This window comes from Micrasema longulum, unplaced genomic scaffold (assembly GCF_059751315.1).
Source record: "Micrasema longulum isolate JH-2025_06_02 unplaced genomic scaffold, ASM5975131v1 h1tg002857l, whole genome shotgun sequence".
In the NCBI taxonomy this organism is placed as follows: Eukaryota; Metazoa; Arthropoda; class Insecta; order Trichoptera; family Brachycentridae; genus Micrasema; species Micrasema longulum.
The window spans coordinates 1-13,638 of NW_028279979.1; the positions used below are offsets into that span (position 1 = coordinate 1).

The window sequence follows — 13,638 nt, forward strand, 5'->3', positions numbered from 1 at the left end:
GTCTGACGATGTCGGTCACTACGAAACCCGGTCACTGGTAAAAAATTTAAAAAATAATTATAAATAAAAGTGGAATAAAACTATAAAGTATTTTTATTATTATAATTAAAATGCAGTTCCACCAAGAAATGTCAGTAGAAAAACTCAATATACTAAGTTTAAACTGTCAATTTTGATAGTGATAAACAAATATGTAAATAAAATAGGCATCTTGTCTTTCTCAATGCTGAATGTCGAGGTTTCCAGGGATATTAGGCACAACAGTCCAAGAGACTGTCTTTTTGATTGCTTACAGTCAACTATCCCTGTTTCTATAAGATTTTAGAGACTCTTCTGTTCTTTTGTTGCATTATGATATGCCCGAAATAGGAAAGAATCCCCTTTCTGTGTGTTGTGGAGTCTTAATTAATAATACGTGTCTACATTGTTTAAATCCACTATGAAAAACATTTAAGTACAATATTTTTAAAATTAACTATGGGCATGATACTCACAATATCCATGTCATATCTTTGTAATCATTGGAGATATTGATTCAAGAATTTGCCACAATGTGCATATCCTCGATTTAGAATAATGTTATTTATAAAATCGCCAGAATGGCAAATTCATACCTTTTCATGGACCTGATAATATTTCATATTTATTTTCATGCGCTTTACCTTGCCATTTCAATTTATTGTATAAGTCAGGATTTTCCTAATTTTTTCAGCAACGGAACTCTTTGCAAATCCAAAAATTTTAATGAAACACTTTTTTTATTGGGTAATTTAGAGCATTGGAAGCAAAGATAGCAACCTCCAAAAAAATTTTTTTTTGGTTATGTCATTCTGTAGTTTATCAACTTTATTTTTATAAAAATCATGAGTTGAGTTGCAAATGTAGTTTAAAATCATAATTCTGATGGTTTGAAAATAGTGTTTGGAAGCAAACAAAGCGATATCCATCAGCCATTTTACTCGACCAATGACAGGCTTCTGCAGAACACCTATTCTGCGGAACATAGTTTAAGAAACCCTGTCCTAAGCTATTTTGTTTTTTCAATTTGTTTCACAGCAAAAATTGTGTTCAAATGGGTCACTTTACAGATACTACCAGTGCAATGGTTAAAAACATTATTTACAATAAAATGTTCAATGGAATATTGTTTTCATCTACGTATTATATATTTATACTACACAGTTCCTTATAATTCAGTAAATATAATGTTTAAAATATTGAATGTGTCAGGCGTGAAATATGATTGCCAAATGGGCCTAATATTGAAAATAAGTAATAAATACTGTGCAATTTTTTTAAATTGAATCATCAGATCAATTTATTTAGAATATTATTCATATTTTAATTTCGTACTTAGTAAATGTTATATTGTATATTCTTAAAATAAAATCATGTATCTTTGTAACATTATTTCTTTATTCCAGCATATACATTTGAGAATGTTAATAGTGGAGTTTCGAGTGTTTGAGAGAAGATTTAAAAGAATGGGGTAGTAAATGGCTAAATTTGGATCAATATGAATGATGACATTAAATATCTAATTAAACTTAAATATTTGTTTGAAGACTTCATGAAAATATGTCATCTACGCACGTCAAGTCAAAATTGTACACAAGTCAAAATTTATCTACACTGTTGTCATGGTACACCTTTAAGGTTGCCATTCTGCTTTCTGCGAATGCATGTTTAGAGTTGGTACCACTGTAATTATGTGTGTAATTTTTGACAACAATCACCACATTCAGTGTTGCCAACGCTACCAATTTTTTGGTAGATCTACCAAAATGGAGTCAAAATCTATTGAAAAACTCAGTCAAATTCTCGGAAAATTTACCAAAATTTTATTGTTGAAATATCGTATAGGTCTAAAAAAAAGGACGCCAATTTTTCATCTCTCCTTTCACCCCCTCAAAAAATCAGAACTGGAGCTTAAAAACTCTTAACATCCTTATTGCAAAATTACACATTCAAAATTGTTTTAAAGTACGTATTTATTGTCACTCAGTTTGTGATTGCTTCAGATTTTTAATGTTTTCTGTGCAAATTTTTTTAAGCGGCTCAGGGCGCAAAAGTTATGTAAGGTTTCGGCCATATTTCGATGAATTAGCCAATAGAAATGTGATGTTTCAGAATAAAATGTTTTCTATTGTACGAACTGTAAGGTATTGTAACAAAATGATTGGATATGAACAAGAATATAAAATAAATAAATAAAAATATTCCTGTATTTTAATATTCTTTATTTACATATAATATTGAGTTACTGATTTATTGGTAAACCTGTGTAGAATAAGTCTTGCCTAGTATTCGGACCTCCATTGTACGGGCTACTTTAGGATAAAGGAAATGTGTTGTTTTTATATATTTATTTTTAGTCTGTACCTTGCCACGGTCCGTAGTGAGCATATTGTTATATATTTACAACCTTTTCTGCAATCGCTGAACCAAATTCAACTAACCATTTCTCTTCCTCTTTCATTCTCACCTAGTCCAATTTTGTTCATTCTCTTCTTTAATGTTTATCAATGGTTTTGTCATAGAATTAAGAATAGTCCAGAAACCGCATATGCGCATCAAACAGAAGGCGACTTAACTACTCTTAAAATAGTAGTTTTACATTTAGACCCATTAGTTTCTTTGTAGACGTCACTCAGTACGCAACTCCCGATTTGAATTCAACTATGCCGTGTTGTGTCGTTTTAAAGTCTAGAAATACTGCTGGGATCTTAAAGAAACAGGTTGAGATCACATTTCATGTGTAATTAGAAAATGTATGTGTAAGTAGCAAATGCATTACTTAAAATTGAATTATTTTTCCATCTCTCAGATTGTCGAAGAAAACAAAATGGACATTTCGTTAGTGTTGCCAGGGTAGTAAACTTTTTCACCCTACTTTGCTCATCTAATGAAAGTTGGACCTCGGATTAAACAATGCCATGGTGGACATTTGACCAACATTTTCTTTAAAACATCAAATATTATTTAACATGATATAAAAATATCCGTTTTATGTTAAATAAAGTTTGTTTTATATTTTAAGTTCTAAGTTCATTAATTCAATTACTCTTATTTAATGACCCTTTACTTATCTACTTTGTTGTGTCAATCAATGTTTCCGCGTGCACAATAAAATTTTAGAGAAATTTACAGATTGCTTATTTTTTACCTTACATTTGTGTTATAATATTTTTTCCCATCGTGCAACGAAACGCGCGGCGAAAGTGGGGCATAGTGGAGGGATTTTTGGACACAGTTCGATGTATTCAAATATGATTCTACGCTCCTTCTGGACTATTCTTAATTCTATGGGTTTTGTCTATATTCTTGTAATAATTACTTGATAATATTGTCTTTTTTCTATAATTTGTTTTCTATTTATGGGAAGATTAAGAAATTTAGTAGATACAAAGAGTAGTGTTCTTATCTAAAAACAAACATATGTCCGTATAAATGACTGTTCTTCCATTCTTTTTTATGTAAGGGGAAATTAAAAACATACAAATTCTTTAAAATAAGGCGATGAGGATTAAACTTAAAAGAAATATATATTCTAATGTAAAAAGGATGCACAAATAAATTGGCTTGCTCACAGAAAAGCAACAAATAAAATATACCCATTTAACCCAACAGAGGCCCGAGATTCAAACCCCACTCTACCCCAACTCGATTTCCATTTTCTAATAGTGAGTTATTTACAACTCGTTGAAAATGGCCACCAAAATGGAAATGTTTGGGTAGTTATAAGAACACTTATATTTCATTTTATTAAAAAAAAAAGAAATTGAAAGCCTTGATATACGAGGGTTGTGTAAAAAAAAGGTTCTCAATTTTTTTCAGGTTTATTTTTATTTGAACTGAAAAATACATAATTGAAAGCTTAATTTTTTGACTATTTTTCAATATATTTCAACACATTTTTGTTGACGACTAATCCACTTTTGGAATTCAGCTTCAAAGAAGTCCGCCGCCAGTCCGTTAAGGAATTTGGTGAATATTTAAAGGTTTCTGGACTATTTTTAATTCTATGCTAGCGGCACATAAAAGGTAAAAAAACTAGACATGGGTATTATAAAAATAGGGATATCTGATATTGCTGGGTAGAGCACAGTGTGATATACAAATTCTGTGTTTCATGATGTTTCAATACAAACATGAATGACTCCGCACTGACTGACGTTTATTATATCACAATGCAGAAACATATACCATATTTTGTTACAGAAACAGAATATAATTCGTCAATAGTTAAAAAAATAACATTGAAAATAAATTTAGATTTATTAAAAAAAAAACAGTACTTATAAATGATAATACAATACAACTTCTTAACATAATAAACATATATTATTATAAATTGAGTATGTAAAATATACAAACGTACCCACATACATAGATTTACTAATATAATAAAATTATTTTATTAATAAATTATTCCAGTAATTTTTAATACAGTTTTTGTATTTTTACATCCATGAAAAATTCGTATTGATTCTTGTTGAGCTTATTAAAATTAAAATAACAAAAGTATTATCTATGTAGGATGTGTGACAGTGAAAAAAAACATTGATAGGATATGCAGCGAAGAACGGTTCGATAAATAGGTATTTCTTTGTTTCTCAGAAATCAAACTTGTGAGGGATGGGACAATAAAAATAATATATATACAATACTTAAAGTAATTAAAATATTATATCAACTCAGTTAACACTTTGTTAATGATCCTTAAAACAAAAACAATTTAATTTAACAATGTTTGAGTATGTCCAAATGCTTGCAGACTGGCTGGATTTTCTCCCTAGGGAGTTGTTCATATTTAAATTTATTTCCACAGAGAGGGAAAACGTTTTTGAGAAGAGAATATAGAAGTCTAGGCATTTACAGGGCTTATGACCTGTCATTGGCTGGTTTAAGTGGCCACTTTACACACTGTGTAACATTCACCATTCTGCCCATGTTTGAACATCCACATTTCCTCAACTCTTCCATCTGTTGACTTTTGTGAAGTAAATCCAACCAGTCTGCAAGCATTTGGACATACTCAAACATTGTTGAATTACTGCCTGGTAAAAGAAGAAGTATAAAAATTGGAAAATTGTTTTCAGGCGTTGCCTAGTAGGTGATTTGGTTCAGCCGGATGAATCTCACCTTTTTCTTTTACTTCACAAAAGTCAACAGATGGAAGAGTGGAGGAAATGTGGATGTTCAAACATGGGCAGAATGGTGAATGTTACACAGTGTGTAAAGTGGCCACTTAAACCAGCCAATGACAGGTCATAAGCCCTGTAAATGCCTAGACTTCTATATTCACTTCTCAAAAACGTTTTCCTTCTCTGTTGAAATAAATTTAAACAATTTAATTTAATTAACTGTCATAATTTTGAATTCTTTATCCTCTATTTTGTATAAATACATTGAATTTCATAATAAATATACCAGTCTCGAAGACGTCGCGAAAGCGATGAAACCGGTCACTGGATATTCTAAATTTGTGGATTGAAGTATCACTCGTCTTTTTCTATAAGTAATTGAAATATAGTTTTTCCGTCACTCTCGTAGATGCCTCCTCGAATACTGTGCGAAAAAGACAGCCGCACGTTGGACTGATTACAAAATCGAGGTCTCTAATTCCTATTTTCTCTGCCTCATAACTGAACCGATTTTTTTGAGTATCAGAAATAAATTTTCTGTGTGCATGTTTTGCAGTTTTCAAAAATAGTTTTATTTGTATACCGTCCGTCCGGAAACGGCAGATAAAAATACGCGCTTTTAAGGGTTTCTTGATGGTCCTAGCTCCAATAAAAGACAATTTACAATATATCATGATGTAAAAATAAATATTATCAATAGTCATGTTTCAAATTGCGGTTTGAAATGTTTTATGTAAAGATAGTAAGAAAATTTGAGTGCAACCCAAAATAGGTTTTTAAACGTGTTTTCTTGTACATGATAACAATAGGAACATTAAATTGTAAAGCGAAAATTCTCTAAAATGTATGAAGAAAATAATAAAAATAGTTTTAAATCGAACATTTAAAACGATTCATTTATAGTAATCTCTATTTTCGCCAATCATAAACAAACAGAATGATGACATAATCCAATGAACTAACTGTCCCATAACCCATTGAGGAAATTTAATGTTAGTAAACATGAAATTTTACTTTTCAAATGTTTATAATTGTAAGGCAACACCGTACAAATCCTTAGTACACAGCGTTACATAATATATCCATATAAAAAACATCAACTCTGATGATGGATGCTGTAATGAGATCCGAAACATTCGAATTTTGTATTCTGTTTGTACTAAAGAAATTATTTGAAAAAAAAAGGCATTTGGCTTTTTTTATCTTCTATACTTTAGAAATGATCTAACATTTGTGATTAAAAAACACTGGGTCTCAGAATAATAATTAATAGAGAAAATTTTAATAAACGGTCATTATCTTAATATATCGATGCTGGAAAGGATATTTACTTTAAGTGACATTGCAGTTTTAATAACGACAGAACTAATTACATTAAAGGAAGGGGACTTGTAAAATATTTTCAATAAATAGGCGAAATACACATTAAAATATGATTTACCTCGTCTGATGTTCTGAATGGAGGGAGGTATAATTTTAATTTTTAAATGGCTCTCCTGTAAAGTTTGCAAAATTTCGCTTAAAGTAAATAACCTTTCCAGCGTCGATATGTTTATTCAATCAAACTAGTTTAATTTTAAATATATTTAAAACTTTTCTTAAAAACAAATGAGAGGGACAGCGGCAATTTGCTCCAAAACAAAACAAGCCAACTGACAAGCAAAGAAATGATCTATTCTATGTAATGCTGACTACTAACATTAGCAGAAAAAAATAGAGACGTACTTAGGGATACCAGTAATAAAAAAAACTCGCTGCTTTTTAATTGCAGTAGGTATGGGAGTAAATAAATCATGAATTTTGTGTATATTTAAATATACACCCGGGTAAATCAAAAGTAAACTTTTTGTTTGTGAAAACAAAAAAAAAACATCCCAATATTTCTATTTCCTTTTAGGTTTTTCTTCTGGATCTTCAGCCAACAGTTTTTCCAAATTAGCGGCCTCGAGTTTTCCATTAGGAGCTTTAGCGGCTTGTGCTAAGAACAGGTCTTTCAAGAATGCCAATTCTTTAGTCAGAGTTTTAACTTTGTCTTCCAAAGCTTCATTTTCATTTTTCAGTTTGTTTATCCTCCCGAGAGTCTCCATTGTCTTTTGCTTGGACTTGAATCGGCTCCTCTTGACAGCCTAGAAATAAAAAAAGATTTATGAATTCTTTTTGAGTTAAGACAGTGCACAAACTTGTTTTATTGTTCAAAAGTTCGTAGGCACAGAGTAGAATAATAGAACAGAAAACAGTATCTAAACTAATTCTTTACATTTACTGAAACTGTGTTCACAACAAAATGTACAACAAAAGTCTAGTTGGTCTACGCAGAATGCCAAAATTTATAAAACCTTTCAGTTTGGAGAAATCAATATTTAATAATTGGGACAGAAAGAAGTGGAAACGTTGTAAACGTGGAAGAAGCCTGTAATAATTTTTCACTAACTGCATTGACATGTATATAAAAGATTATTATTATTTTATACAAGCAGCTATTAAGCTGATGCGTGAACATCTTTTTTTAAATGAAAAAAATAATTATTTATTGTTTTTTTTTCTTATTAACATAGGTTTACAGTACATGTGAATAATAATAAAACAAAATTATAAGAAAAAAAATCCTACATAGGCATAGCCTGTGCGTGGGTATTCTCATTCTTAGTGGTGGGGGTCAGTGCTATGCAAGCTCCTGACGTCACTGTGACCTGTGAAGATCTATTGTGCATTGGTATACTGGTTTATCAGTTTAAAGTGACAGCACAAATTTATGAACAAAATTACACATACATGCACGGACACATATTCATAAACAACTTATATGTGTATATAGACACATACTTGCGTACACATATATACGAAAAAACCTAAAAGTAACATATTTTGCTAGCAATTTAGCTAAAGAAATCAAGAACATCTCTTTCCATGACTCATTTTGTAGCATATTTTTAAAGGTGTGATTGCTTGAACTTTTAATGTATCTCACATTATTAGTAAATACATTGTATATACATATATATAAGTATATTATATATATACAGTCGAACTTAGTTATAATGATCACGGAAATAGCGAGATCTCAGACGTAACGAGGAAACATACATCAAGATTTTAGTGTATGGTTGTCTCCATACATTTATTCACTTTTATAACAAGCTACTTCTCGGAGATACCGAACAAAAATACTGTAAACAATTAAGAAAATTAATTTGTATGTAAACATATTAGACACTGTCTCTCCTCACTGGGTTGTTATGAGAAATACATGGATTTAATATGTATCCTATAATATTTTTCTTAATTTGACAATCTCACCTGATTATTCCTGTCACGTTTCTTTCTGTAATCATCACTTCCATAGTCTTCTCCATCGCTAACATTTTTCTTAACTTCTTTCTTTGGCGCCATTTCGGCACTTCTGTCTTTAATCATCAAATTATTAGAAATTCGTTAATTTCGCACTGCCAGCCACAGAAATGAAACAAAGGCAGCTTTATCTTATCACAAAAACAAACGCAGTTCGCGATACATTCAATTTGACACTTGACAGATTTCGTCGACCGTGAATAAATCTGACGTCAAAACACGAGCTATGGTGAAATTGTGTGTAATATTTCGTAGTGTAAACAATTTTAGTTCTAACAATCCCTATCGTAAGATCCAATTTACTCCGACAATGTAAATCATAGTCATATTAAAAGTATTGCCATATGTAATTATATCATAGTACTTACTTAGTAAAATAAAGTTATTTTAAAATAAACGTATTAGAAAATATTTAAATAAAATCGATCATGGCATACAACAATATTAATATTATGTAACAAAACTAGCTGCGATCTTACATGTTCTGTACTTGATACAACAGATAAAATTAAATATCTCTGTGTATATATAGACTAAAATTTATTACTCAATTGTACAATCTTGTTACAACATGGTATTGTAGGATGGGGTGGTGCATATGCCAATATATTAAAAGTACGAAGATTAATTATTAAAGTAATTTTAAAGAAACTCTCAACATTCAATACGAAAAGTCTATTTAACATATTTAAGGTTACGAAAAGTCTATTTAACATATTGAGTAGGCACTCTTTATAAAATAAATTATATTATACAAATTTATAAAGAAGAAAAAATAAAAGAATTTGAGATGAATAAGTCACTCAGATACCAAAATAATATTAAAATTCCTTGATTCCACACAAGTCATGGTCAAAATAGCTTTGTCTTCAAAGGTGTAAAAAATTATAATAATCTCCCCAGTGAACTAAAAACAATTTATCAATAAATAAGTTTAAAGTAAATCTAAAGAGATTTTTGAAAATGTATTATTATTTTGTGTTTTTTTCTTTATATATTGTGTTTTTTTTCTTATTCACTCGTTTATTAAAAATTATATAAACTCTTATAAATAAACAACTACAACAGTGTAAGTCACTCTCCAAGCACAAGAGTTGGTCTCTTTTTTTTAGTGTTACAGTGATAACATTTACTAGATGTATAAAAGTAGATTTGTATAGAATTTTTAAAAAAACATGTACCTTTTATGAAATTTATTAATTGAAAATAAAAAAAAACAATAAATTCCATTCAATATTTTATTCCTGTTGGCGTAGTTAATACAATATTAAAAAAAATAAATGAAATTTTCCGGGTTCGATTAATGGCAGGGTAGATAAATCAAATAAATAAAAAAAGACAATTTATGAAGACTGATCACCTTACCTTCATGTAACAAATGACCGAGGTACGCTGCATTTGGTGTTCTGATGTTGCGCCCAATGGACCATTGGGTGCAAATAAATGTAAAATAATGACGATGAAATAAAAATGTTACAGTTAAAATCTTTTTAATTCAACCAACTGTGGTCCGAGAAGTATGAAAATTGAAAAGTATTTTCATGCGTTGCCTAGTGGAAAAGTTCAGCCATGAAAATATCATTCAGATGAAAATCAACAGAGGGAAGAATGGAAAAAATGTGGCCATAGGCAAAATGTTGAATGTTATTTATTTTATTATATTTTATTAGGTAATTCAACTTTTTTAAATTTATTTTTTATCTTGTTTTGATTACATTTATGAGCACACACTATTTATATATGTGTCTATTATTTTCTTCCTTCTTATATTTAAAATATATTTAAGTAAATTACTATTCTTTAATTTTAATTGTATTATTTTACTCTATTTTCTTACTTAAAAAAAAAATCTTTAAACTATTTTTTATGTTTATTAAAATAATATATATAATATACGTATACACTATTATGTCTGTACTCTTCTTATTTGATTATTAATTAAAACTAATGTCTGAGCACCCGATGACAAACTATTATCGGGACAAAATATATCTTAATACTTTGTTTTCTTTATAATGTATCAATATTGTAATAATATGTATACTCGTATTTTATTGAATAAAGACTCTAAAAAAAACAAAGATATATACTAGAAACATACAATTTGAAAGCATTCGTCGATACAGTTTTACATGCATATACAGGGCGTCCCAAACTTATGGGACATGAAGGGGAAGTACCTTAAATATCGTAGATAGTGTATTTTGCTGAAAGAAGACTTTATGTTACTTTTAAAAGTTAGTAATTCTGCATTTATAGATTTTCTAAAAATTACTTGCTTCGTCTGGGAATCGAACCGACTTAAATGTCAAAAAAAAATTACCCTATATTTATGATGCCAATCGAAAGAATAGCTAAAAAATAATAACTTTGCTTAAGTAACATAGTATTTTAAAAAAAGAAACAATATGAAATTAATCATTTTAATCAAATTAAAAACATACATGAAAGTGCCGTAGTCAATTAAGTAGGTATTTTTGTAAATTAATTAATTAAATGCTCAAAATGTGATCCCTCTTGTCTTACGCAAATCGCCAATCTTTTAATGAGTCCGCTGCCTGTTAATTTTCTTATCATTTTATGGTGAACACTCGATGTGATATGGATCAATTCTGTTTGCAACTCGCCCAAGTTCTCGTATCGCTTTTTGCATAGCATATCTTTCACGTATCCCCAAAAGAAGAAATCCAATGGTGTAAGGTCCGGGGATCTGGCCGGCCATCTAATAGGTCCATTTGTACCAATCCATGTAGGAAAACATTCATTTAGAAAATCTGCTGCTCTCAGACTATTATGAGCCGGAGCTCCATCTTGTTGGAAAATTAAGTTTTCTTGCTCCTCCGCGGAAAGATTTCTTATCTCATCCCTTAAAATTTGAAGTATTCCTAAATACTTTTCTGTATTCAAGGTTCCATGGTAAAAGTGGATTAAGAAAACCCGGTTTTTTAAAAGTCCGCACCAACAGTTGAGTGAAAAACGCACTTGGTTATTCGTTTCAGTGACTCGTAGGGGATTTTCTTTAGACCAAATACGATTATTGTTGCGGTTATACATACCCTTATTGCTAAAGTTAGATTCGTATGTCCAAATAATATTATCCAAAAAATTTGGATCTTCGAGCAAGCGTGCCTGGATATCAAGACAGAAATTTTTTCTACTTTCTGTATCGCCCGGAAGTAATTTTTGAACCAATCGTCCTTCAACATAACTCTTAAAACCATGTTTTTTTAATACACGGTGTATTTTACTTTTCGAAACTCTAATTTCAAGTTCTCCTTCTCTCACCGATGTTTCCGGAAAAGCCGAAAAGTAAATTAAAATATCAAGTTCTTCGTCGTTGATCATGTGGTTTTCTTGCTGTGGTTCTCTTGGGCGTTTATCGAAACGTCCCAGAGTTTTCAAATTGTCCACAAGCCTTTTCAAAACTTTACGAGACGGTATTTGTCTATCAGGATATTTTACGCTATACCACCGCAAACTTCTAGAGATATCTTTATCGTTCAAAAAATATGCTTCCATTAGATCAAAACTTACTTGATATGCCATGTTCGCAATAAATTAATACGATAACACTTGTGTAAGTGAATTAAGACTAAACAGATCAATATCCAAAAAACAAACGCTCGCACACACTGTTCCATTTTCAAATTTAAGAACAAAATTTATGAAGTGGGTACTTATTTACGAATAATCAATGCTATCTTTGGAATGATAATATCGCTACTTTTCGAACTTCGTTGTCGGCAATAAATAACTTTCTTGAAATTTGACTCAATCATTTTACGTTGTTCCTTCCTTTTAAAATACTATGTTACTTAAGCAAAGTTATTATTTTTTAGCTATTCTTTCGATTGGCATCATAAAAGTAGGGTAATTTTTTTTTGACATTTAAGTCGGTTTGATTCCCAGACGAAGCAAGTAATTTTTAGAAAATCTATGAATGCAGAATTACTAACTTTTAAAAGTAACATAAAGTCTTCTTTCAGCAAAATACACTATCTACGATATTTAAGGTACTTCCCCTTCATGTCCCATAAGTTTGGGACGCCCTGTATATCTTCAATTATAGAATTACACAAAATCGATTTATATCATCATCATTATGGGGGGTTATTTTGGACGGCCACAATTAAGTAGCTCTATACCACGCTGTCCAGACGGGTTGGTATGGGAGATTTTTCGGATCTCCATCCTTGTGTGCTGCGGGGATTTAAATCCGAGCCAATGTTACGGCTATTCTGCCGATTTTCGGTCGTCAGAGCCTCGTCAGTTATCTAGCAGGGGGGGCCACGAGCAGGTGAGGTTGACATTTGAGTTGGCCAGGTGTTCTTTCGCCAACGCCCTTTCCCCCCGATTTATATATTAAGTTATAATACATTTTTTTTTTATACAGGATACAATGCAATAAAAAAAAGTTGTACGTGTGTACTTATTGAATAAGATTTATTCCTAAGAGATCATTTGCCAAAGCTGAGAGAGTATCATGAAAAATGTCAATTTTATTGTTTCGGCAGTATATATTATATTTCCGACACATGCGGGCCATGGGTGTGTGGTATGTAGCATTATTTGAAAACAAAGGCAGTTTAAATATTTCCCGATGTCTGAGTGCTCTCAATCCCGCATTTATTTGTATTTTATTTAGGAGGTTAGTATCTACTTTGTAGTTTAATATTTTTTCCAGAAATTTTATATCGAAAACAACGCGGCGTTTTATCAGAGAATTAAAATGAAAAAGAGTTAGAAGTTGCTCGTAATTTGAATTTGAACGTGGGTAAGAAATTTGGAGCATAGCGGTAGCCCTTCCAACAGGTATAAACATAGGCAGGTTGGTCCTGTATATTGGAATATGAAACAATCTATGCTGACGCTGTCTTAGGATTTTCAGAAACATACAAATCAATGCTCATCAAAATCTCAGAATTATCGATCATACCGCGCAACGATCGATAAAAATGTGTGGTCAAATACACATCCCTTCTCTAAACTAAAAGTCTGTAAACTGTTGTAGCCAAGCATACCCTGGAGAAACTCGGTCGGGTAGAGCCAAGGACTCTCTCATGTAGAGATATCTCAGAAACTTCTTTTGGATTTTCTCTATCATAAGAGAGTACTTCAGTTCATGTGGCCCCCAAATCATTGA

General features: G+C 30.8%; 2 protein-coding genes across 2 annotated transcripts; both read right to left on the reverse strand.

Annotated features, from left to right (window-relative positions):
- Positions 1 to 5,396: 5,396 nt before the first annotated feature.
- LOC148271456 (CCAAT/enhancer-binding protein gamma-like) lies at positions 5,397 to 8,704 on the reverse strand. The gene is made up of 2 exons (XM_088241361.1): positions 8,445 to 8,704; positions 5,397 to 7,273 (listed from the first exon to the last, which is right to left on the reverse strand). The coding sequence occupies exons 1-2, from the start codon at positions 8,559 to 8,561 to the stop codon at positions 7,031 to 7,033; spliced, it is 360 nt and encodes a 119-aa protein (XP_088097487.1). The 5' UTR covers positions 8,562 to 8,704; the 3' UTR covers positions 5,397 to 7,030.
- Positions 8,705 to 10,979: 2,275 nt separating this feature from the next.
- LOC148271457 (uncharacterized) lies at positions 10,980 to 12,041 on the reverse strand. The gene has a single exon (XM_088241362.1). The coding sequence runs from the start codon at positions 12,039 to 12,041 to the stop codon at positions 10,980 to 10,982; it is 1,062 nt and encodes a 353-aa protein (XP_088097488.1).
- Positions 12,042 to 13,638: the final 1,597 nt, after the last annotated feature.